The sequence below is a fragment of the Lissotriton vulgaris genome, chromosome 6 (assembly GCF_964263255.1).
Source record: "Lissotriton vulgaris chromosome 6, aLisVul1.2, whole genome shotgun sequence".
NCBI classification, from domain to species: domain Eukaryota; kingdom Metazoa; phylum Chordata; class Amphibia; order Caudata; family Salamandridae; genus Lissotriton; species Lissotriton vulgaris.
In genome coordinates this window covers 136,398,926-136,426,858 of record NC_141694.1, presented here as the reverse complement: position 1 = coordinate 136,426,858, position 27,933 = coordinate 136,398,926, and the positions used below count along the sequence as shown (strand labels likewise).

The window sequence follows — 27,933 nt, the reverse complement described above, 5'->3', positions numbered from 1 at the left end:
GAAGACGTGTCCAAAACAAACAACATATAAAGTGCTACAGTGAAGTGCAGAAAATTCTGCTAGTGGCAAACACACACAAACATAATGATAGAGCGCCTAAAACCACACACAACACACCAATCCCTTATCCACTTTTATTCGTAGGGTGGTGATTGCGTGCTCTTGAGTATTAAAAAGGCTGGTAGCTAGTCATGCATACCATTACCTACAGTGCCGACATGTTTCACTGCTGTATAGCGTAGAGCAGTTTCATCAGGGCTGCACTCAAGTGCTGCCACTTCACTCTTTTTGGACACTCAGTTCTGCAACGTGCCAGGAGCAGCAAAGCTTTGCATACCAGCCACTCCGGTATCAAACTGGGACCCTAGATACTCCAAACGTGAGTGTGCCCCTTGATTTGTAATAAAACTATTATATCGTGACGATCTGGGAAGGCGCCTTCCCAGATCGTCACGATATAATAGTTTTATTACAAATCAAGGGGCACACTCACGTTTGGAGTATCTAGGGTCCCAGTTTGATACCGGAGTGGCTGGTATGCAAAGCTTTGCTGCTCCTGGCACGTTGCAGAACTGAGTGTCCAAAAAGAGTGAAGTGGCAGCACTTGAGTGCAGCCCTGATGAAACTGCTCTACGCTATACAGCAGTGAAACATGTCGGCACTGTAGGTAATGGTATGCATGACTAGCTACCAGCCTTTTTAATACTCAAGAGCACGCAATCACCACCCTACGAATAAAAGTGGATAAGGGATTGGTGTGTTGTGTGTGGTTTTAGGCACTCTATCATTATGTTTGTGTGTGTTTGCCACTAGCAGAATTTTCTGCACTTCACTGTAGCACTTTATATGTTGTTTGTTTTGGACACGTCTTCTTTTCTATCACCTTTATTTTCTCGAGGAGCGAGTGACCACCGATGATGAGACAGGGACCTGTCTGGAAATTGCATACCAGTTACCCCGCTTGGTGGTGTTTCCGTGAGGGGTCACTTGCTTCTCGCACATTTTTCCTCTATTTAGAATAAGGTCCAATGTGTGGTGTGGACTGTTGTGAACAACCAAGATTGGGGTCACTCTGAGAGCTTTGCTCTGTTGGGTTGTCTTGGAGAACAGATATTTTAAACAAGGCAGAGCACAGTGCATTATCTCATTATAATGTGGATAAGAGAGTAGTGGGGAGTGGGATGTATTGGACCCCCCATATGTCACTGATAGATTTACTCGCCATTTGGATTGGGTCTCATTGTATATTATTGACTGTGAGTGGAGGGCGACCCTTTCCGTATTCCCTCTAAGCTCCATTGTTTTTTGATTGGTATTAGTAATACCAAGTCCACTGAACGTGGTGCAATGCCATGCATCTCAAAGTGAAGTTATCACTTATTAAGTGTAATAAGGTAACCCAGTGTTAATCCATGGGAGAAATAGTCTTGCTACAGTGTAAGACTTTAGGAGTGTTTCACTGTCAGGACATGTAAAACTTAAGTAAACATTTCCTACCTTTTAGAAACTATGGCCCCTGCATTATGAACCTTTAGGTCCTACCTTGGGGTGACTTATAAGTATTAAAAAGGAAGGCTTCGGTCTGGAAAAAGGTTTATTTTGCCAGGTGGAAATGGTAGTTTTAAAACCTTCACACACCGGCTACGATGGCAGGCCTGAGACATGTTTTACAGGGCTACTTTACTGGGTGGAACAAAGAATGCTGCAGCCTAGCATTTATTTGACAGATCCTGGGTAATTTAGTACCATATACTAGGGACTTATAAGTAATCCAATCAGGTGTAGACCAATGTATCTTGTTTAGAAGGGAGAGCACCAGCACCTGTTTACCAGGAGTAAAGTGTGCAGAGTCCTAAAAGCCAACAAAAATGGGTTCAGCAAAAGGATGGGAAAAATTTGGTATGACCCCGCAGAATGGCTCGAACCAACATTTGTATTTTTTCTACATGCCCAAAGCAGCACCTCTTCCCAGATATATCTTGAGGAGTCACAACTACAAAATCTGGGTGCCCACATTGGGAGAGGCTGTTTCAAAAACAAACAAAAAAGGTAAAACGATTTTGAGATTACAGGCTTGCCATGGAGGGGCTCTATACTGTCTGCTTGTTCTGAACACATAGATGAATAATCAAAAGATTGTACAAAATAAAGTAGAAACAATTCTTAACCGGTCCACTAAAGTTCTAGCACAGTACGAGGGGGAGCACCTTGCACGCTGTTTGAAACTCGGAATACTAGATGTCCCTGTTGCTGTCAAAGACAAAGTTGAATGTATCCTTATGTGAGCCTAGGCCCCAACCTCTTACCCACCACCCACAGACCCAGTCCACTTTGTAGTCCAGATTATAGGCCCTTACTCTGAAATCCTTGCCTCTGTGCCACCTACAGGATTGATCCCATGAGGCACAGGGTCAAGACTTATTTGCATATGGCCAGGTCAAACTGGGGTGGCATGGTGTGCAAAAGAATGATGGATTTAACCCAGATCTCTTGACTGGGGGTGAATGTTTTGATTCGTTCTGCATTCCGTCCATCAATTGTGTGTCTTTTACCTACAGGATCGTGGCGCCTTTGAACAAGAAATTCAGGTTTTGCCTGCTCCAGATCCTGGCGTGCCCTTGGCAGTAATCCTGCATAGCTTCTTCACCATCTGCGGCTTGGTGCGGGGAACACTCAAATGTTTACACCCAAAAACATTGCCTCAACATAAAGAGAGATGGTGTTAAACCACAGTTTCATAAGGCAGTGAGTCCCCGAAGTAAGGCACCTCCCAACCCATTAAAAATTGTAGTTAATTAAGGGCTCATTCAATATTTGAGTTCTAGATCAGCAGAAAAAAATCAAAGATTTATTGTAAAAAGTTTTTAGATGCAGCAAAATCAATACAGAAACTGATAGCATCCCTAGTAGAATCAGCAAGTATTCTGCTCAACCCAAACTCAGGGTTGATGTAGGAAATCTCTTCATAAAATAGAATAGAAAGTGCAGATTCATCATGGTGTGAGCAAATGTATAATCTTATTAGCAAATCCGAGCACAGTGTATTTACATATCATATTGCCTGGCACCTAAGCACTGTCCCACAACATGAATATTGTTTCTACCCACTCTATGCTAATGCCATCCGCAGATGGAGAACAAACCAGATACATGACCAACAGCAAGCTATTTTGAATAAATAGGGGACAGTGAGCTAGTGGAGGGACCTTGAAGGGAGATACAGGTTTGTGACCAAGCTGGAGAGATTTCATTGAGAACAGAAATAACAATGACCAAGGAAATAAACAAACATGATTCTGCTTGACTGTGTGCGGCAGAAATTACAAAAAATGAAATGTGGAGAGTGAACACATCCATTTTGGGAAACCTGGCTATCAGGCCCACATTGAGGCCTAATTAACAAGCATCTGCAGAATTCACTGACACAGGTCATAGGACATTTGTTTCAAAGACAGTAGCACTATATCATGTACATATATATAAGTGTAAAACTACAGTTCTCTTTACTCACCCCTGCATCTCTAACCTTTGACAGCAAAAGGTATTTGAGAATATTGCTTTGTTCGATGACGTCAGTTAGGGTTTTGTAATGTACTGTGACATAATTCAGTAGATGACCCCTTCAATCATCACAGTGATGCCCTTAAAACAATGTATTATCTACCTATAGGGGCAAGGTGGCCCTTTGACTCTTACACCATTACACCCATGGTCCCTTGGCTAGGAAAGGTTTTCATATATATATCAAAGCTAGTTCTAAGGCATAAAATGTTAAATAAAAAATGTTCTTCTGTATTTACAAAAATGGGTTCCTTTTTGTTTCAGGTGCTGTTGTTGATATTTTCCATCATAAGAAAAAGAATGTGGGACTACGGGCGGCTGGCGCTGATGACAGAATTTGATAGGTAAGCAAGAAAGTAGGTTGACGCGCCTACAGCCATTACTATTTCTACAAAAATGACGCTCACACTGATTCATAAAACATGTTGCTTTGAATTAATCGTGTCGGACACTCCTATCCCCTATGCCAGGTGTGGGTGGGAGGGTAAGGGCCTCTCTGCTGGTTGGGCCTCCACTGTAAACAGCTCAAAGGGGAGAATGCTAAGTAAGTACATCATAAAAATGAAGTAAGTCATAAAAATACCCAATAAAATTAACTGACGTAAACACAGTTCACAATTGAGTTATGGTTGTGGCTGAAATGCATACAACCATGGGAATTTGCCAGTTATGGTTACGGAGAGAGGAGATTTTTATCCGGCTTATACCCCAGATCTATCTACTTCTCAATCTGAGCAGATTAGAATGGTTGGATGCTGCAGTATGGCCTAGTTTTTAAAGAATTTGTAAACCACTACTATATTGTGTACGTCCACTTGAGAATTAAGAATCACCGTCACTGTTTAGTGTTATGTTTCTAAATGAGTTTTCTTTTGTAATGTAATATATAATGGAAAATGTGATTTTGTATATAACTAAAGCAAATTCATTTTGATGTTCCAAATATAAATTCCAGCAATGCTGATGAAGTTGTGTGTATGTCGAGGGGGGGCGTGGCTAGCAGCCAATGCGGATGGTCGCAGCCTAGCGAGGCTCCCGACCCTCTGCCCTAAGATCCGTCTTAAATCCTGTCTAAGACCCGGGATCCCCGCGAAATTCGGGTCGATCCTGAATACAACACTCAGGTCTGCTCCGGCTCGAGTGGCGAGCCAGGGAAACTATCGTAGCGGACACGCTTTGCGGTGCAGTGCCCGAGTCACCAGAGCACAAGATGGCGGCACCCTGAAAGCGGCGGCCGAGGACTAGCGGCGGATCCACCCCCGGCGCCCGGCTGTGCAGGAGACCGGGACATTTGGTGGCTGGGGGGGGAAATGAATCCGCCTGGAGCACTGACGGGACCTGATCTCAGCGAGACTGGAGTGTGCCTCGGGTGCGGGTGCGGCCCCGACTTGGCTCCGCCCCGCCCGGAGGTGGAATATTTTACATCCCAGCTTGGGGCCTGCTGTGCCCGCGGGAGCGGTCCCGTCCCGAGGCCCAGCTGGGTGTGAGGAACCGTCTGGAGGAGGGCCCGGGAGCGACTGCTACCGCACCATCAGCCGAGATCTCCGAGAGTGCCGGCCAGGAGGCTGGGTGAGTCCCCACGAGACCCGTGGGATCCTAACTTTACACCCCGGCTCCGGGGCCTGGTACTTTGGTGGGTGCAGCTCTGCCTCCAACTATATTGCTGTACGACGGAGGTGGGCCTGTGAGGAGTTGAATGAGGGATGCGGGCCCAGCAATTGAATTTACATCGCCGACCCCCATCCCAATGTGACCGGCGGGGGACCCAGAGCGCAGACGTGACCGAGGAGGACCTGCTCTGCCGGTGGGAGGAATACTGACACCTCGGCCTCGGCGACCATCATTATCCCAGCGCACATCGTGGGGCACCTGGTGGGCTCGCCTGCCAGCCCAGGAGGTGAGCCTCTGCAGGGGCTCCTGGGGGATGGGGGGGGCGGGGCCCTGCGAGGAGCATCCGGAAGCTGGCTGAACTTTGCCGCGGCCAGATTGGGACCTGAGGGGGTAGTGCATCTGAGGTGGCCTGGCACCATCCACGGGATTACCTGGAGATTCCCCCCCGTGCGCTGTGACCGGGAGGGACTTGAGCCCGGATTGAGGAGCGTGTGTCGCTGCACTGATAGTGCGCTAGGGGCCGTGAACTGACTGCGGACGTCGTCGGCCACCGGAGGAGTGGGTGGAGAGCACCGAGTGGAGTGCCCAACTTACATATCATCGGTGCCTGAGGAAGCGGGGAGGATTGCTTGACCCCGCGGAGTGGAGTGCCCGGGCGGAGTACTCGACCTGTACTTCCCCAAATCCGTGCCCGCCGGATAGCTTGCTGCGGGGGGCGCCGGTGACGCCCGTCCTCCCCTGGGAGCCCAGATCTTCGTCGCGGGAGCAGGATGGGAAAGCCAAGGACCGTAAAAGGGGACGGGAGCCCAGCCAGAAGCCAGATGCCGGACGATGCTTCGCAGTCCACCACAGACCTGCAACAGATGCAGGACCGGATCCTAGCAGCTATTGCCGCCACGAAAGATGCCCTACACCAAGACATTGTGCAGGTGTCGACTGGGCTGGGACTCCTGCGGGCGGACCACGCAAAGTTGACGGACAGAGTCAAGGATGCGGAAGACGCCCTAAAAGACATCGTACCGGCGCATAAGTCGATGGATGGGAAGCTCACGGACGCGATGGAGCGAATACAAGCTCTGGAAAGGAGGGCGGAGGATGCTGAAAACCGCAGTCGGCGGAACAACGTGCACCTGGTGGGTCTTCCCGAAAAAAAAGGCACGGACATGGTGGGCTACCTGCACGAATGGCTCAGGACTGTGGTGGCACCGGAGGGTCTTTCTCTCTTCTTCACTCTAGAGCGGGCGCACCGGGTGCCGGTCCGACCTCCGAAACCGGGCCTACCACCTCGCCCAGTGGTCATCAAATTGCTTCACTACAAAGACAGAGATTGGCTCTTGCAGCGGGCCAGGGACACGGGCCCGTTCTAGGTGGACAATTGCAGGATTACACTGTTCCCGGATTACACGTTCGAGACACAAAAACTGCGTGCCTCATTCCTCTCTATCAAAAAAGAACTGCGCACAGAAGGCCTACAGTACTCGTTGTTGTTCCCGGCCAAACTCCGTATGGTGGTCGACGAAAAGACGTTGTTCTTCACAACTTCGGCGGAGGCATGGACCTGGTGGGACACTTACAAAGCGGCAACGGACGGAGCTCGATACATGGCTGAGGAGGAACGTCAGAGACACACAGTCAGACAATCGCGGAGGCTCCGTGGGTGCAGACAGGGGTCTAAAAAACCAAAGACCTCCCAAACAGCGGGTGAACAAAGAGCAGCGCTGCAGGCAGTAAAGGAAGTGTCGGGATCGGCGATGGTCCAGTCAGCGAGGGAATCGGGCTCGGAGGGCCAGAGAACGAGTTCGGACACTGAATTATCGGAGCTGGGTGACGCCAGGGGCCCGAAGGTCACGCCACAGACATCGGGAGAAATCATCGAAGGGTGAAGCCTGCTCACACCGCCCGACAAGGTTTGAACACGAATGGTGTAGCCCTCTCGAACTGTTGAGCAGAACACCTTAAGACTGGAATATCGTGAGTCATTATGAGTACTGCGGGGCGGGGGTCTGGAGATGGCACTGGAAGGGTTTTAGCAGCTAGCACACGCACCCCGGGCCCATAAGGCCTCCGTAGTATAGACTACGGAATAGGGTAGTTTGGGAGCGCGTTCGCTCACTAGTTTGGATGGGAGCGACTCTTCTGCAGTTGGGTCCTGTTCTGGGGGTGGGGGGACCTGGAGAAGTTGGGGTACCTCGAGGTGCAGGTTGGGGAGGGGGGGAGAGGGGGATGTTGGGGGTGGGTGGGGACGGTGTGGTAACTGATGTCTGGCTGCAACTCATCATTGACTTAAACCGAACAAGTTGGGTCAATGGCTAATGCGGGCTCGATAAAATGTGTGTCCTGGAATGTACAGGTTCTGACTACAATGGCGAGGAGACACAAAATCCACTCCTACCTGGTTCGTAGAGGGGTGCACATAGCGTTCCTACAAGAGACCCACCTAACGAGAAAAGAGGGGATAGCGCTACAGCGTAGATGGAGGGGTCACCTGTTTTACACCACATACTCTGCTTTTGCTAGGGGGGTATTAATATGGGTGAGAGCGGGAGTTCCTTTCCATGCTACTAGACATACGGAGGACCCGGAGGGGAGATTTGTAGCAGTTGAAGGGCTACTCAGAGGTCGACATATTGTGCTTAGTAGCATCTACGCGCCAAATGTAGATCAGGCAGCCTATCTTGCAAAGCTATCCAGAGTACTGGCCACCTACTTCACAGGTAATATGTTGATGGGGGGGGATTTCAACTCCATAGAAGATACAACACTAGACAGATCACACCCTCCACTACATACATCCCCAGTGCACAGGTTGGCGAGGTGCAGAATGGAATGACAGGGGAAGTGGGACCTGAGGAACAGCTGGCGCGCGCAACATCCGACAGAGCGAGATTGCGCTAAAATACATATTTTAAAAGGAGACATGCTGCTAAAATCAGTGAAGATGAAACCATCTTGGTTCCAGAACGTTTCTTACCCATAATGAATCTAGAGGCAGGAAAAGTACATATTTTGACAGAAAAATATAAATTGTTGAAAATAAACGTCAATAACCTATGTCTTGGCAGTGTATGTTCTGGACATCGGTTTTTAACAAGCACGGGCAAAACTAAAAGGTGTGGCTTGCATTTTCAGTTATAAGCTACACCTATTGGCTTTGTCAAAGCCACTGGGTGCACAAAATTTGTATTTCAGCAGGAACTCAGTGCCAGGAGCAGGGGAGCTGCTGGGCACGCTGAATCCCATTAGAAAAACAGACATTCGGCATCCCTTGTAAATCATTTGTTTTACTTTATAGTGTACCAATGAGTCTAGAAAGGCAAAGATAACAAAACAGAACGACTTTTGATTTACAATATATGTATGAGATATAGAACGTAATGCAACCAAAACTGGTGATTTAACATTCCCCTCATACGTAAAATAATCCCTCATGCATTCCAGCAAAAGTTCTTTTTAGGAGGTGAAAGGATAAACCCCAAAATAGCATGATGAGACTAAAATATTCCTCTGAGCTGATCCAAGTTGTGATTTAAAGACTTCAACCAGTGGGTGTAGGCAGCTCACCGAAAAAGCTGGTGGTTTGGTAGAGTCTGACCCAAAAGCCACCCTGGCTCCTCCTGACATAACAAGAGTATGCTGTTCTTGAAAGCAGTGTGGTAGAGTGCAGGAATTTGGGTGACCTGAGCAATGATGCACCTCACGCACGGGGTTGACGCAGTTATTATTCACACAACTCTGATGATGCACCTTAGGCACTGGCTGACGCAGTTATTATTCACAGCTCTGATGATGCACCTCACGCACGGGCTCACAGCTGTTATTATTCACACAGCTTTGATGATGCACCTCAGGCATGGGGCTGACGCAGTTATTATTTACACTGCTCTGATGATGCACCTCAGGCATGGGGCTGCCGGCAGTTATTATTCACACAGCTCTGATGATGCACCTCACGCACGGGCTCACAGCTGTTATTATTCACACAGCTCTGATGATGCATTCATGCACGGGCTCACAGCTGTTATTATTCACACAGCTCTGATGATGCACCTCATGCACGGGGCTGACGCAGTTATTATTCAAACAGCTCTGATGATGCACCTCATGCACGGGGCTGACGCAGTTATTATTCAAACAGCTCTGATGATGCACCTCATGCACGGGGCTGACGCAGTTATTATTCAAACAGCTATGATGATGCACCTCACGCACGGGGCTGACGCCTCTTGAAAGTGTCTGTATTTCTGAGCCTCCTTTTAAACTTGAAAGAGAGGCAAATACTAACACCAATGAGAAAACAAACTGAGCTGCGTTGGAGTCCTTACTAAACGTTCAAAGGCTGTTGTACTACACCTTTCTGGTGTTCACAGATTCAATGCATATCCGCTTCTACTTTAGGATGTTTGTAAAAGGAATAACTAACCACAACAGCATGGACATGAAGTGTTTGGCTCATGCTGGTTTATCCTCCGCTCTATGGTTTTTAACTGAGGCCAGTAACTAAATGTAATCCGAGATGATCCACAACAGAGGCCGGTTATCACAGAATTCAGTATGCAAGGCTTATCTAGCCCTCCTCTCAATTGTCCTCTGTTTTAGGCTTTTGCTAGAATACTGTAAAGTATGTCATCATGTTTTTCTTTCTATGCCCTAACCACAGATTGATGACCACATCATTCTATATTCCCTTTCTCTGTGCCCCTAACGCATGTTGTTTACTGTTGCATTCCATGTCTCAGGACTGATGTGCATTATGTGCAGGAAAGGAAAATGAGCTCTCTACATGTCCACATGAGCAAACAGAATATGCAGCTGCTGGCATGCAGCACTGAAACACAGATAAGTCAATTCGTAGAGATTACCTTGGATCCCGGTTCCCTCTCAACTTTCAAAATCTTACCCGTTTCTTCCTATCCAAGCACTCCTTACTGTGCTAAAGATAAAACTACAGGCCACAACATAGCACACCAGTGGACCTGTTTATGTATGGCACCTTCAGGCAATTTACGTTCTTAAGTTGTTGATTTTGCTTTTCCAAATATGGTGATAGATGCTCACTTCAATGTACGACAAATACTTTTGGTGTCACACATAATACAGACTTATCTGGAAGCTATGGCCCAAAATGCAAGGAGCTAGAACAGTTCGCCACATCACTCAGACTAGAGATGTTTCACTGTAGCACATGATTCTAGTCACGTCCTCTCTATGGTCCTTTACTCAGAAAATCCTGAGTTAGGCAGTCTAGACTTCTCTCGCCCAGCTCACCCCTCATTACTCTAGAGTCCTCACCTTAGGCTGGTTGGTGATCATGGGGACGCTGTTGGACCAGCCTGCGAAGAGAGGCTGTGAGGGCTCAAACATCGCATGGAGAGCTGGATACAGCGCCACCTACCAGCTAGTACAATAACACTGCGCATGCGTCAAAGTAACTAGTACCAATAACAAACTACGCATGTGCTGTTAAAAAACACTGTGAGAGTGCACATGCGCTGTTTAAGGTGAAGGGTAGCAGGGCCGCGCCTGCGCAATAATATCAGCGAAAAGTAGATGCCGGGGTTCGTTCTTTGGTATCCCGTCTGAGAGTTGTAGCTGCTTACTACACAAACGGGCATTGGCAAAAGCCATTGGGTCTGGCGATGGTCCCATTATTTTCGTTTAACTTTTCTCACATACATACATGCCAGCACCCGGATTCGAGCGGGAAACTCACGATTTGCAGAAGTCCAGAGTAGCGGTAAGTGGGCCTCAGTTGTAGGCGGGGCGGTGGGAGGGTCTCTGTGCGCTCGCGTGTGTGTGTGTGCACACGTGTGTGTGTGTATGTGTGCGACGGCGGGGGGTGGCTGTGTGCGTGCGTGTATGGGCGCTCGTGTGTGTCTGTGTGTGCGCATGCGTGTGTGTTGGAGCTTCCAGGAGACAGGAGATGGCCACAGTGTGCGCGTTCGCACGCGTGCGGCCCGCTCGGATCGCCGATTTTGGGATGCACGTGGCCAGCTCTTGTCTCCTGGAAAGCTGCGTCGCTCACAATAGGTCTCTGGCGAGACCGCGCTTTTGCGCGGTTAACGCAACGAGACCTAAAAATGAGGCTAGGCATGGGTAGATTTGACTAAGGTACAAAGTGTGAGTGATCATTAAAGAATAAATTACACTCTTGCCTATGTGACAATCTGGATTCGTCCAAAATGGCTCTTTTTAAAAGTATAGATAAAAAGTATACATGACAAAAATAAATTTTGAAAAATGCAGACTATGGTAATAGATAGCGACCTGCAGCAGTTTTCAGCATTTTAACAATTCGGAAATCTAGCAAAACTCGCTTCCCATTGATTCTATGATTATATTACATTTCTATTTTAACTCAATGTGATAATATCTGGGGCAATATATTGATGGTTGGATTAGGTGCAGGTTGAAATATTTGTTGATAAAAATGTTTCTTGTTCCTTTTTATAGCTTGCATTGTTTTACTCTGTTTTAACATTCTCTATTTCAGTAATCTACCTCTCAAAACCAGAATCTCTTAAATGAATAGGCCGAGTACAGTCCTGTAAAAGGGTTCACTATTATATTCAGGGTGTGTGGGGCTGTCTAGGGCATATTGAGTCCTATACCCCCCTTGCTGCCTGGTCAGGAAGTTCCAGGTCTTTTTGGGATACCTGTGTGCATGTAATGCACACTTCAGCCTTTACTAAGTAGACTTGTGTCTGAAGATCACTTGTCCACTTCCTCGACTTGCCAAGAAACGGGAAGTAATCTTATCTGCACCATTTTAATTTAGGATCTAAATAAAATATTTCTGACTGTATAAATGTGAAGGTAATTGTTGTTACGGAGAAATCCCCGATATCTGTACTGATTATTTATCAATTCTCATCTATTTTGAAAACACAAATTCTCTGTGTGTGTTTGAAACAAAGATTTACTCTTTAGGGAGTACTTTTGTTTGTGACAGTTATCCATCTTATATGGAAGAGATTGGGCGAAGGAAACTAAATTTAGCTACTGGGCCTGTTAAACTTACCTAAAAAATGCATTTTCTGGTGATATCTCAAACACTTATTCTGCTGTCCACTGAGCGACTTGGTTTTGCTGTCAAATTTGATACAGGCGAATTGTGGAACCCCTGTCTCCCCTCTTCTGAAGAAAGCAACCAACACGCGTTTACAATGTGAATAATCTTTTTGGACTTATTTATTTACATAATGAAAAATAATTCTCTTTAAAAGTCATAAAATCAGTTGGATGCAAACATCTCCAGACATGCAAATCTAACATTGTTCATAAACCACTTTCAAGCTGCAACTTGCAAAACCTCAAGGTTTTTTGTGGCCACGTCTATTAGCTTGACACCCACTTGCATAAATCATACTATTTGACTGTACTGCACAGATATTATCATGCTTGAGTGCCCATACCACATTTGAACACCCACACTATGGCACCACTCCCTAGCAAGTGTCCCTAAATTCTGCTGCCTCAGACGGATCCACGTTATGGACCATACACTTTCTGGGCTGAGGACACAGCGATTAGACGTATGGCCTCCCTGTTCTGGTCCCAGAAAGCAGCAACCATGTCCCAGGCCCGTATTGAAGGCAGCGGGAGCAGGAAAAGTCATTAGCTCAACAAACCACATCACTTATTCCCGCTGTATGTAAGAGGCTTCCGGTGATGCGCACCCTCCACCCCGGCATTCCCTGGCTAAGTGCACCACCCCTATAATATTATGTTGCTGTGTGGGCGCAAAGTGCCATTTTTTTTCTTCAAAGGGATGGTCAGTACAACGCAAGCCAACGATGTGCATTGCAGGTTTCGAAGCTCAGCCTGCGTCGCCTTTCATCTAAGGAGGGCCTCCACTGAGATACATCGCAATGTTCGGGATTCCTATAGAAGCCAAGGAACCCTTCAATTGCAACTGTGTGCAACCATTAAATTGTGCAAAAAACCGTAGTAATGTAAAATGTGTAAAAAAAAGAAAAAAAAAGTCTATGTGCATAAACAAGCCTGACGTGACCAGGTCAATTGCACAACCAGAGATCATCACTTGACTCACAAAGCAAGCCACACTTTCTCACAGATGAGGTTTGAATCAGCCCGCACTATGCACGGCATAGGCAATTAAAAAAAATAACGTAAAAGTTATTAATATACTTTCCATCTAAACCATTTATTTTTCGCTTTCTTTAGTGAACCTGGATCGCGATATTACCGTAGCCCATCGGTTTCAAATGCAGACCTCGACAATGATACGGTATGTATGTGATTAATGCGACTGTGGAGGAATTATATGTGTATTCTTAAGCACCTGAGCGATTTTACTTGCTTTTGGATACACTCTCTATACTTTACCATGTGATTTAGAAGAATATAATGAGACATTGCTTTCCTATCCGTTTCCAAACCTTCACTTCTCTTCGTGTCTACTTTTATAGATCTCACAACTGGTTCTAAAAATTCACACTATGCCTTACTACCTCCCTTTCTCCTTGTCATATCATCGGCTACCCTGTGTCTTATGCTCTAACATGTCTGGATCTCATCACTGATACCTCTGCCTTCCCACGTTTATCCTTCTTGCCTCAACTCTCGTCTCCGTGACGCGAGTACAGGTGTGCATGTTGAAGGCCATTTATGAGTGATTCTTCCCTCATTTTTTTTTTTTTTGTTTCAATTTGTTATTTTTGCTTTTCAGTGGGTACATAGTCATTAGCTACTTATTGTACATGCAACATATTGCCAATGTACAATACATCATCAATAACTTAAAGCTTGGTCATAGAGGGATACAAAGAGTTATTCGTACAAGTTAATGACAACCCAGTGGGCACTGATGTGACACCTGTATCCTATATTATGCATGACGTTGCTCAAAACAGTTATGGTTAACATTCGTGATACCATACAATTCTGAACTGTGGAGGCGGGTATTAACTTATTGAGGACACAGTAAGTAGAAAGAAGGCAGGGGGAAACTTATATGCGAAATGCTGCTTGACCACTCCCCCACACTGCACCCATTCACATGAGTGCACCATGTCCTGTCTGGCCTCCATGTGTATCCACTATAAATTTTGTTGTGTTGGCAATTTGTCTATGACTGAATGGGGTACTTTTGAATGCTTGTTTACCCGGGGCCTCTTGGCACAAAGATTGCACTATCTCCCTATTCACACGTCAACAGGTCTCATTGACTCTCATGTGGGTATGTAATATCCATATGCCACACGCGATGCGCATCAATATCCCGCCACTGAGCATGCGCTAGCAAATCCATAGCACACCCGATTCGCGCATGCGCACACCAGACTCGCTATCGGCAAGGGAGTCTGTTTACCATTTCCCCCTTTCCAGGTGCCGGCACTTACAGGACACTATTTAAGATCACCGCGAACCTCAGCCGGGTTCCGGAGCTCGATGGCAGCAGTTCAGGTACACGGCAGGCTTTGACTGGAAATCCCGTGAGTATGAGATTCACCCGACACGACTACAGAGTAAGCTCTTCTTCTCTCCTATAGGTTGTTTAAACCCCCTATCCTCCCTCCCCAGGGTCAATCCTCCCACTGCATCTCTCCAGGAAGGCAACAAAGCTAAAACACTAGCGTGAGATACTTACCCTTACGTCCTCATCACTTCATCGAGTGTGTGATGCTTGTTTCTTAGCCTCACCACGCCAGATATCCCGCATAAACCACTAGCAGCAACACCATTGCTGCTACACTTTTGCCGTGCTATTGTCCCCCACCCACGGAGCACTTCCGGCAATTATTTTCTGTGACCACTAAACAATTGCTAAATGACTCTCTACCCTGTATGTCCTGTTTTGTCATTTTATGTTATGTGTTCAGGTATGTGTGGCGAGGGAATCCCCCTCGCACACCTCAAGCACCTTAGTGTGTGCAACACATAGTTTGCGCAACCCTCACTTTAAAATATTTTTAATCACCACTCTTTGGTCCTGAGGAAAGCCAGCATTAATAAAGGCACTGGCTGAAACATGTCGACCTACACTGGATGTAGGTGGTCTTAACTTAACTACCACACATCCCACTGCCTTGTTTTTAACCGCCCTTGGAGGCCCAGTTATTAAACTTTAATTTACCCTCGGGTACTGGGACCAAGTAGCCGTTTTAATTTTCACTTTATCACTCACCTCACTGCACACTCAGTAAAATACCTGCTCCGCTGTAATCAGGCGTCGAAGCACACCCAGGACATATTAGATGTCACTGGGTGGGCCCGATGATGAAGCATGCCACCAACTACGTTGGTGGGTGAGGGCTTCATGAATACACCTACTAGGTGTCTGCTGCAAATAGAGCTCAGAGTCCTTCAACTGTCACACCAGGCTAGTCCCTTTTGTTACTACATATAATTTCCAGGGGATTCGGACTAGCTTTCTAGTCCTCTCTCTCCCTCTTGATACGCTAATAAAAAATGGTATGTAATATCAGTCAGTAATACAAGCAATATTAGTCCGCATCTCTGTGTCTCGAGAGATATCAAATTCAGCAAGTAGTAACCAGTTATTGGCCTGATGTACTAAAGATTGGGCCACAAAGCAGTCAGTGTTTTTGCAACTTGAGTGCTGTGTGATATTACCTTGTTTTTGAGCAGCAACAAATGTACTATACCTAAACAGATCAAAAGGGCCATTGGGTGGGATCCACGGAATCCATCCCCATTAACATGAATTTGTTCTATTTGTGAATCCCATTGAATGTGCTGTAAATAGAAGGACGCAGGCCTATGAGGGACAGCAGACCTGCATCCTTGCTTTTGCATTGCAGAATGGATGCTCTTTTATTCCAGCTCTTACCCTAAAAAGGGATCACTGATGCAATCATTAAAATTATATAGGTATTCCGCAAATGGCATTGGAGGAGCATGCAGCTAAACCTTGAACCAATGTCTACTACCTGAGTGCTGACAGTTCACATTAAGAAAGTATTTATCACTTTTCGGAAGTCAGTACCCAGTCGATGGTTTAATCCCTTAATAGTAATCACACGCTATTGATACCTGCTCATTGCGACTCAAGAGGAGAGGGAAGCTCCTTTCAGCCCTCTTCTTCCAAGTCCCAGTGAATCTTAAAGTGCGCTTTGTGACTTGGGGAGACTTTTCTCAGTCTGCCTTTGCTGCATTGTGACTCTTGTGGTTTTGTGGTCTCATTGTGGACTTTATGACAGCAAAACTACTGTGTTGGATAATACGTTTCTAATACAGTGAGTACTATGTTTCTAATACAATGATATTCAAGAGATTGATAATCTCTTGAGAATGAAGGTGTAAAATGTAATGGTACTTGTATAGCGCACGAATCACCATGAGTCATCTCGGCGCTTGTACGAATACCGCTGAGGAACCCTTCCTGGCCTTTCCCTGTGAAGTGCCAACTCCTGGGCACCCCCAAGGTGAAGCCAGGCATCCTAGCGTTGTTGGGGCCGTTGTGGAGATTAAGCAAGCTATTGCCCAGATTTGCAGAGTGGGACCCATGATTCGAATAGGCACCGAGGCGAGAATTATCAGGTCCGGGGAAATTGAGCCCAAGAGCTGCCGAGCCGTGAATTGAACCCTGGTCCCGGGCCAGACCTCTGCATCAGGGTCTGCCGCTCTAACCATTGAGCCACACTTCTCCACACTGAAGAATCCTCTAGAATCCAAACCTGTAGTGTACAGGTTGCTCATAAATCTCATTAAATCACTAGGGGTATAGAGGGAGGGTGATCGGTAAGGCTGCCCCCCACTCAATTAACAGTTAATCACACAAAGCCTTACCAAATCTACTTCATCCGTGTATTAGACCAATACAAGGGGTATAGTATCTCCTTCTCAGTATATATACCAGGATGTGTGAAATAACACTATTCCTATGGTCAGGATGTATACATAACTCAACACAATAAAAACACAGGCCAACACTTCCTTGAACCAGAAAAAGTGTAGAAAATAGAGTGAGTGCCTCTCGGTAGTAACACCGGAGGGGGTTCCCGGCTAACAATCAACGGTTGACCCGCTTCTCATCATTGGTCACTCACTCTATGTGAAGAAACAAAGTGTACACAGATGAAATCAAAAGTGCACATGTGGGAATAGTGACAAAGAAAGACCAGTGAGTACATATAGACACTACTGTAGAATAATGTGTACATACATAGACCCCCACACAAACAAACAAATGAAATCAGGCAAGGTTTTGCTGGCTGCTTATCTTTTATTCTGTTGCTGCAAAACCTCCCATTTAAAATTGGTTAATTATATACCATAGTGGTTCATCCTCAAGCCGACATGTTTCATTGCTCCAATTTCAGCAAATTCATCAGGGCAAATGAGGGTTTACTATTCTCAATCTTCACATATAAATAGTAAGGACCTGTGTAAATAAAAACCAGAGCACTCTGATAATTGTCCTGCACCCCTTCAGCCGAAGGGTATGCTCAAAGACGTCACACCTGTACCAAACATAGAAATTGCCATAACATAGTATTTACCTTATGGTTAACCAGTCAGCACATACCGGTAACTAAATGATGGACCCCGTGTCATGTGATCACGTATCAGCCAATGGCTCTTCACGGATGTGAGCCACCTGTGACCAAAACATAAACGAGAATGGGAATCAATCTCCAAGAAGAACTAGAATGAATAAAATAACCCTGCAGAGTTACTCAGCAGTTTAGCGCGACTCACAGCGCTATTCATTTCCACGTCAACATCTCTGCCAGCCGGAGTGTTAGACCTGTGGAGTGCTGCATGTAAACCGGTCCTCCACCGGAAAGCTAAAGACTGCAGAAATAAAAACTCACAGCCATCACCGCAAATACCGAGAGGGCCCCTCTCAGCCTGTGCTTCACTTAAGCCATATCGCAAATTCCCCCAAATTGCAAGGATTATCAAGGTAAATGCTCTTAGTCGCCATTAACAGTGCCGCTGAAACCCCGGCTGAACCTGTTAATACCAGGTTGAAAAATGTCCCAAAATACATCCAACCCCGGCCAACATCGATGAAATCAATGTTGCCATGCACGGATAATACTCCTACCCCACGCTCTTTCAATCGTTCACACGGACAATGCCTTACTGCTGCCGAGTCCCTCCTGTGCTTCGGACGATCCTCGCTGATCGTTACACGCAAGATCAGGAAGTAGCCGGTGTCGAAGGCCCCGCCCACCACTCTGCGTGGCGCGGCCATCTTAGAATGGGTTACTTGGAGACAATGAATGCTCAATAAAGCATTGGGATCGACTGGGAATGTCTCCAACTCCTATAAATAAAGCATCGGACTTACAAAAGGTTGTTTTCAAATACAGGTTATAAATAGCTCTCGAAATCTGGCTCCAAGGCACCTATTGAAAACAGCAAATGACCACTGGAAATCAGATAGGGGCATGCCCATAACAAGAAAAAGATGGAATATTTCATTGCCCTCAAGTAATCTGTAAAAGAAAATGCTTATAATTGACAGCAATGTCACGTGAAAAGTTTTTTGAGAAACGTTTTTAAGGGGGAAAGGATAGGTGGAACATCATAACGTGCCATATTTCATATTTATAAGGATGAAGGGGGACCTATTGTGTCTACAGGGGTGCTTTGTCTCAGTGACCTAGGGCTGGCTACCTCTCCAAAGGTACATATCACAGCAACATCTTTTGATTTCATCTGTGTACACTTTGTTTCTTCACATAGAGTGAGTGACCAATGATGAGAAGCGGGTCAACCGTTGATTGTTAGCCGGGAACCCCCTCCGGTGTTACTACCGAGAGGCACTCACTCTATTTTCTACACTTTTTCTGGTTCAAGGAAGTGTTGGCCTGTGTTTTTATTGTGTTGTTATGTATACATCCTGACCATAGGAATAGTGGTATTTCACACATCCTGGTATATATACTGAGAATGAGATACTATACCCCTTGTATTGGTCTAATACACGGATGAAGTAGATTTGGTAAGGCTTTGTGTGTTTAACTGCTCATAAATCTCAGCAGCTATTTTACCAATTAAAAGCACTGTGATGTAATCTTTATATCTCATGAGATAAGTACATGAATACGAGGATTACTCTGGAAACTTTCTGCCTGCAGATGTTCCATTCTTTGAGTTTGTTGCCCTTTCAGGATGCTTTGTTTCCCTTTTACTGGCTTCATTTACCATTAGGTGGGCGGCCACAGCCGCACTGGTGGAGGGGGCTCCACCTACCCCATTGTTTGACAGCGAGCCCCTCATATTTAAAGTTTCTTGCTATGTCATTTGATTTGATTTTGCCGGTGGCTCCTGCCTTTGTGTTGCAAACAATTGTGCCAGCCAGTCCTTCATGCCATCTCTTTGCAAGTAAACAGTGAATGTCTCCACTATGCTATGAGTTTTCATCTAGAGCACTGCATTTTTTTTCTGGACACACATATTTCACATGGCAGACGGGAAGAAATGTCCAAAATTGCGTTGGAACCCCATTCTAAATAAACCAAGCGTCTCAATGCCATGTCCTCTGACAAATGTACATATTATAACAAAGGTTCGCTAGGATTTAAATCATCATAACAAACAAAGAGGGACTTCTCGTAGTAGAAGATCGAGAGTATATCTTGATTTATACTGTACTGAGGCATAAAATATAGGCAGGTTTATTTTGTAATTATTTATTCATTGCATATTTGCGATATCAAACATTTATACTTTTATAGAAGATCCAGTGCTCATGCTTATAGTGAAGGAAAGAGCAGTGGGGAAAAAGGCATAAAACAAAGTGCATCACAATTAAAAAGACATATGACTCTTTTCTGATTATTTGAAAAATATGCCAGGAGTCTATAAAGGTCTGTTGTCGATGCCGTTTCGACCGAGTTTAATGAAAGGTCATCATCAGGACAAGAGCAAGAGCACCCAGTATCTGGAGAATAAAAAGAAATAAGAATGAAAAAACAGTAGAGAATGCTCTACCTAAAAAGTATGGTATCAAGCAAATGCCACACTTGCCTGGTATCAAGGAGAATGGTCCTGAATTTTTTTTTGCAGGAACATACAAAGGGGCACTAGGTGTTCTATGATAAATAGAAAAGCAGGTCAGTACGGGTGAACAATTTGCCGTTTTAACCAATCTCAAAATTACTAATATAGTGAAAAATCATCTTTTGTAAAGAATAATCCCTTATTATAGAAGGAAATCCAAGCTTATCTAAGGATGAAGGAGTCTGAAGTACCAATAGGCCTATGGAAAGGACCATAGATACTACTATCCGATCTGCATCCTAGAACCAGAATCTGGGTCCTAATGGGCATTGCTGGAAAATAATTTAAGGAACATAGGGAGGTGAAAATGTATCTCCATTATCTCATATATAATCATATACTGACCCCAAGGTGGTCAAAGGGTGAGGGGCAAGTCGCCGGATGTCGAGAGATAATGTCCACTCACAGGGTGCTGCCTTCTGCGATTTTTAGGGGTCATACAGCTGTTCTAATGGGGTCTCAACATCTACTAAGGAGGAAGAGAAAGATGTGAGGGCTTGCCCCAATATGTGGCTGACTGAGGATGCAGGGGTACGCTTACCCGCCATTAATTGGAAGTGTGAAATCAAGTCATCCAGTATAAACCCAGGAAGAATGCATCATCCGAGTAGAGGAAGTAAGCCCTGCATCACAATAAATAAAAAAGCAGATGAAAGACAATTCAGCTCATGGCAGCACAACGTGAATGAAAAAAAGTGGCCTAGTAAGTCACTCGGAAGCCAATTAGTATTGCTTTGCAGACCGTATTAGTTTCCTGTTGCATGATGATAAGCGCAGTTTTGTTTATGACGATTTAAATCCTAGTGAACCAATGTTTTTTATTATATAGCATATTACCCCAGGTTCTCTGAAATTGCAGGGTCACCCATGTCAAACCTTATATACTCTGCCAAATGCACAGCAGAGAGAATTTTCTTGATGGCGTAGCAGCTACCTGTCAAGAATAATAATGAACATTGTGAGACTATACATAGGGATGCAGTACGTGCCATCTGATGTCCATGGTTTAGTCCGTCATAGAAGATGAAGATGAGAAGGGGTCAGGCATGGAAGATATGGTAGACCGTGATGTAGAAACTAAATGTACAACTTTGTGACCCCACTTATAGTATAAGGACAGTATTACCCGGGAGGTGATTGCAGCAGCAATATACAGGACTTTCACATGCATTTCATAGGTTCCTGGCAACATGCCTAGTTGTTTTGGCTTCTTCACTTTTTAACCAGTTCGTCGCCGGTCATTGTTCCCCAGCACTGTATTACTTCTTCCCTTTTCATGTCCCAATCCTTCGGTTATGTTATCCTTGCATCTTGGTTATTCCTGCACCTCTCGACTGCTACAGGATTTCTACTTCCTTACTTACTATAATTGTCTATGGTCAAGAATCCATTTGATTGTCGTCTTCAGCTCTGGGTCTGTATCCTGATGGATCCAGAGCTCGTTATGGTACTTTCAAGCAATTTAGAAGTAAGCTGATAAGTTAGTCTCTTTGCGTATAATGGTGGTACTTGTCTGCTTGCAAAAGTCCTAATGGTTCTTGTCATATTTTTATTGTCTGTCAAGATTACCGAGCAGTGGTTCTGTGATGATCCATCGGTACTGTTAGCAACATTCCGAACCACTGTCTTTCTTGCTTTATTCCTTACCCTATTCATCCATGGGTTTCTAATCAATTTATGTAATATTATTCAGCACTTTGGTTGATACATGTAGTAGATGAGGACTACATGCTATATCCGTTGGGGCTATACAGCCATAAATACTAACACATTTTCTTCCCGTAAACCGTGGGATCCAGTGTATCATAGTGTTTGCAACAAGAGGATGTGACTGTCATGTGTGCTAAACCCATTTAGTGATTCAGTAACATGCCACTGATTTGCTAAATGGGTTTTGGAAACCATAAGGAATTGCTACTTGAAAGGGGTGTGTTTAGGCCGGGTGTCCTTTCCAAATAGTGATCCCTTACGGTATGTATAAATGTTTCGCGACTGAAATCTAGACGCAACATATTATTTTACCGACACCTCAAAGGAGGTAGTAACCCATTCAAATGGAAAGCGGTACCCAGACCACTGCCTTTTTAAGCACATTCATGTTTCCTTTAAGAAAAACAGGCTGCATTTAAAAATAAATCATACCAAATTGTATTTTACAGCCTATCTCATTAATATACATAAGGCAGGTCGAATTGTGACCCACTGCGATTCGGTATTTTGTGAACCGACCTATCAGTACATTGATCGGTGTACAAATTACCATATGAGTCGCAAAAAGTCAGTGTGCAAATTTAAACCACTTTTTGCAAGTTCTATCTCAGTACATCTGGCCCTATATCCTTAAACCAAATTCTGACTGTGCCAGGTATGATGTTGAAAACAAAAGCCATCCGTAAATGAGGTAGGGGATGTGAAAGGCGTGTGGATTAGGCAGCTGTCTGTTACTGCCCATCTCTAAGTAGGCCCAGTGTTATTCTAACCTCTCCGAATGACACCAGTTTGGGTTCCCTCCTTTCAAATATTTTCACCTATGCTTTAATTTCTTTCTAATATAATGTGTTGTGCATCATGTTGTCCTTTTAACTATACATCATATCGATCTACGACAGATTTATTTAGGTTCTGTGGAGAAATGCAACAGAGCTAGCTTGTTTATTCTTAATACTTTTTTGGTCTTTTTTCATTTTTTTTTTAACTGTCTTTCTGTTCTTCATTCAGGCACTTAACAGTAAAATAAGTCTTTCTTCTCCACTGAGAACAAGAATGGAGGGACTGTATTATGTATTATATTTAAATTACTAACTAGATGTTTCATTACAACCTTAGCATACTTCTGTCATCATTATCGTGCGCCGTGTGCACGTTGGATTTGTTTGCTTCCAAATTTTACATTTAGTTTCTCCTGTGCTTTTTGTAAGTGCATTTGTACAAACCATTCCTGTATATGTGTATTGATTTTCGTAAAGTGCTCAAACACATAAACGTTTCTAGGTGCTGAAGAGGAGACCGTCTACAGCGTAAGGCTGTCTTGATATTTTAAAAAAAATGTTTTAAGTAAAAGCCATTCGAAGATTGCTTTTCCCAAAATTTCAAGTGATTTGAATTCAGACAGTTGATCTGGCATATGAATTCCAAAGAAAGGCAGCCTGATCTGAGGAGTCGCGGCTCCCAGCTGTGCCAAACTTCTATTTGGGCAGATCAGTCAGGGTTCATTCTAAAAGCGCAAAGGACATCTGTGGTGCTAGTGAGTGTGTTGTTGGTAATGAAACAGTTATGCTGTGTCTGCACAGAGACCTGGGATTGATGTCTTGGCCTTCTACTATTAACACGCACAGCTTGTTAAAGGGCTTTGAATCAATCAGACCGTGTACCTCTCCATAACATTTACTTTTCACCCCTCTTACCTCAGACCACATGAATTTTCATGAAATGTTTGCCATTTATTGCATATCTTAAAAGCAGAAAATTGATTTGTGCAGTTAACTTTGACATCTTCAGCTTTGCACAGGATTTCACCATTTCCGAAATTAAATTTAACATTTCACACATTGCACGCACAATCCGAAGGCACTTCCCAGGGAAGCGTGACCCTATTTGGAGAGCCCACTTCCAATCCTCATCAAAGGAGCCCCTTTGTGTTCCATTCGGGTTGTTTTTCAGTACTGTTCAACAGTGCATTTTTTTTAAAATATGTTTTTATTGCAGATTCATAAACAAACAATGAATTATTTCGACCTTCGCATCTCTGACCATCGTAAGTCACCGATCAACAATGAAACAAACTGCACACAGCCATTTAGCCCACATCCCGGAGGCTGGGCGGCGTTAGCTACAAATCTGTCAGAGATATCAAAGAAAACATCGCGCAGAGGCATCTGGTCAACAATACAATTTGGTATCTGCTTTTCTATAACTCCCAACCCCCCCCCTAATACAGTCAACCGAATCCAGAGTCCCATAGATAGCGAATAATAGCAACACAAACGCGACTCAATCGCACTCAGTCATCCTTTGGAACGCCCCCAATTGGAGTCTCCTGACATTCTACATTCAATTGATCTAATCACTTTGTTGGGAACATGTTCCATGGGTATTCCTCACACTGGCCCATACCTGAGTCTAGCGTCCGCTAAGGTCTCTCCTCTATCTGTACCAGTCCCCAACTAACCCTCCCCTTATCCCACCCCCCTCAACTGCTGCTGATGTGGGCCATATCCATGTACACACAATCAAATCTGTCACGACCTGAGGGATTCATACCTATGTATCTCCGCGTCCCATGGAACTTCCTATATCCTATATTGGCCATCCCCTAGTCCTCGTCTTCAATTAAATAGTCCTTTAGGGCCTGCACTGTTGCCTCCCAGGCCCTCGCCATTTCTAAGCCCTTCACATTCGCTGTGCGAGTAGCTTGTCGAAGTCTGACCACACTTTCACTCCGGGCCCATTGCCTAGTTGACGGACTCCCTTTCGATTTCCAATGCCAAGTAATTTCTCTCTGGGCCAAAATAAGGCCCAAGTCAATGAATTTGCTTGTGATTTTTGTCTTGGCCGTGTGAGGGAACCAGAGCAACAGACACGTCGCCATGTCATACTCCACCTATCGATCAGTGACTGCGTTAAGGAGCTCCCCAACCTCTGACCAATACAACCCCAGTTTTGGGCAATCCCACAATATGTGGTCCAATTCCACATCCGGTGTCAGGCATTTAGGGCATGCTGCCACCTGCACCCGGAAATACCTCCGGATCTTCCCTGGGGTCAAGTAGGCCTTGTGTATTACAAAGAAATGCACCTGCTGAAACCGGGCATTTCTGCACCCCTTCCATACTCTCCTCAAGATATGGCCCCAAGTCGCGTCCGGTATGGGTTTCCCTATACTTTCCTCCCACTTTTGCTTCAAGACTGCGAGCGGCCGTAGCCCTTCGTGCAGCATTCTAGAGTGGAGGCAGGTGACCGCCTTGAATGTACCCGCCGCCATTACAACATACTGGCAGGCCATGGTTGTGCAGGGTTCCGATAACCCAGCTTTCCAATGCTTCCGTATCGCCGCCGTCACGGCCGTGTGCAACAGGAAACTCCCATCAGGGAGGCCAAATTGGTCCTGGAGTACTCTGAAGGGCACTAACACCCCATCAACATATAGATCGCCCACCATTTCAAGGCCCAAGTCCTCCCAGTCCAGTAACGGAGACCAATCCTCTCCATGCGGCAACGCCGTCAGCATCCCCAGAGGGATCTCCGGTGCATATGGGCGCGTCGCCCCCGCTCTTTTCAAGCTTCTATGCCAGCATAGCCGCAAAGTCTTCTCCTCCACGGTTAGATCCCGCAACTCCAGCCTCTGTTGCATGATAATATATGATAGGATATGTCTCTGAATTCCTGTCCCTCTGTCTTGGTCCAGGCCCCTAAATTCTCTTGCGACATTCTGTGTTAGAATCTGTAGCTGCGCCGCCAAATAATATAATTCGAAATCAGGAACCGCCATTCACCCCTCAGCCTTAGGTCTCATCATCGTATTCAGTGCTACTCGGCACCTCCCATGCCCCCACAGGAAGTCAGTCGTCAATGTCCGCAATTCTTTGAAAACCCATTGAGGGATCCACACCGGCAACGTACGAAAATAATAGAGCAATCGGGGCAAAGCCACCATCTTGAGCAGTGCCACCCTGCCCTGCACCGAGAGGGGGAGAGACGCCCAGAAGGTCATACATCCCTTCAGGGCCCTTATACAACATCCTATGTTCCCCTCCAGCATGTCGTTAGCCTCATGATATATGCGGACCCCCAGGTAGGTGAAGCACGACCTTTCCCAAATTACATCTACGGTCAGGGGTGGACGGGGCATATTCGCTCACAACGGAAAGATGCATGTCTTACCCCAGTTGACCCTAAGGCCTGATAGTCTCCCAAAACATGACAGCATTGTAACTGCTCCCTCCAGCGCTGTCACTGAGTCCTCCAAGAACATCAGCAGATCGTCCGCATATAATGAAATATAATGTGAGGTCCCGCCGTTCATGATCCCACCATACGCCACACCCGACCGCGCCTGGGCCGCCAGGGGTTCTATTGCCAGCACGAACAACAAAGGGGAAAGCGAGCATCCCTGCCTCGTCCCTCTGAGCTTCGGGTATTCAGAGGATATCACAGATCCCAGTCTCACCCTGGCTGTCTCGAAAGAGTAGAGAACTTTCGTCCAACACCCGAATTGTCCCCCTAAACCGAACTTCTCCAGTACCCTATCAAGGTACTCCCACTCCAGGCTATCGAAAGCTTTTTCGACATCCACGGACAGCACCGCCGGCATCTGACCGGGCTCCAGGTGGCTCCCTAGCACCCGAACAAGGCGACGGATGTTAGTCGAGGTGTTTCTAGTGGGAATGAACCCGGCTTGAACGGCATGAATCAGTGTGGTCATGTGTGGCAACAGTCTGGTGGCCAGAATGCGACTCAGAATTTTATAGTCCACTGTTAGCATGGACAGGGGCCTATATGAGGTCACATTGCTACCTTCCCTCCCGGGCTTCAACAACGGAACGACCAACGCCTCTCTCATCGATTGAGGCAAATGCCCCAGCTCCAAAGCTTCTGAATAGACCTCCAGCAACCTGGGCGCCAAAACATCAATGTATTTCGCATAAAATTCAACCGGCAGGCCGTCAACTCCCGGCGTCTTGTTCGTAGCCATCTGGTTGATAGCCTCTCTAATCTCTGGCACCGTTATGTCGCGGCCCAAGTCCTCAGCGCTGTCCTCATCTAGCACCGGAAGCTGAACGCCCGCCAGATAGTCCTTTATGTCAGAAGCCTCAGCGTCCAGTTGGCTCCGATACAGAGTCGTATAGTAACTCAAGAAGCGTGATAGGACTGCAGCTTGAGAATAGATTGTTTCTCCTGTTACGTCCTGTATGCTCATAATTGGGCTCCCTCTGGGTTCCGGATTCGCTAGTCTCGCCAACAACGTGCCTACCTTGTCCCCTTCCGCGTGAACTTTAGTAGTATATAACCTATAGTCATAGCTCCGCAGTCTTTCTGTTTCTGCTGCAACTAGTTCCTTCGCTTCCTGTAACCAAGCGTGTAGTGCCGGTCGCTGCTGTTCTAGGTCCCTCAATGCACCCTCCGCTTTTCCCACGTCAGCTAGGACCGTTGACCGTTCGCCCGAGAACCTTCCAAGTAATTCTCGATACCCTCGCGGACGGTATCGCTGAAAACCCGGTCCTCCAATGTTTCCGGCTTCAGCCTCCACGTGGGGACCGCTGATCTCACTCGCTGCCACTGAACATAAGCCAACTGAGGATTATGATCGGATATGGTCCTAGTTAAATATTCCGTATGCGTCACCAGGGCGGCTATCTAACCACTACATAGTATGGTATCTATTCGCACATGCAATTTGTGTATTGCCGAAAAAAAGGAGTAGTCCCTACGGTCGGGGTGATGCCCCCGCCATACATCAAGGAGGTCCCATCTGTCCTGCCAGTCCGTCCTATGCTTGGCAAGCCTGCGCACCGGGGAGTCAGTCAATGGTGGGTGCGATCTGTCCAACAATACGTCTGTAATGGAATTGAAGTCCTCCCCCCCCAGTATCAACCGTCCCACTAGAAAGTGTGCCAAGGAACCAGAGAGTCCATCAAAAAAGTGGGCTTGGTCTATATTCGGAGCATAAACACTGCATAGAACCACATCACGGCCAAACAACCTCCCCGCCACTGCCACAAATCTAACGTCAGGGTCCACAATATGGTTCGTGGCCTGGAAAGG

General features: G+C 45.8%; 1 protein-coding gene across 1 annotated transcript in view; it reads left to right on the top strand.

Moving 5' to 3' along the window:
* The window catches only part of LOC147706906 (mechanosensitive cation channel TMEM63A-like), a 239,408-nt gene that overhangs the window by 9,689 nt on the left and 201,786 nt on the right, over positions 1-27,933 (top strand). The window contains exons 2-3 of the mRNA XM_086926166.1: positions 3,826-3,905; positions 13,357-13,420. Coding sequence (XP_086782292.1) covers positions 3,826-3,905; positions 13,357-13,420 — 144 coding nt within the window. The remainder of the gene's footprint in view (positions 1-3,825; positions 3,906-13,356; positions 13,421-27,933) is intronic.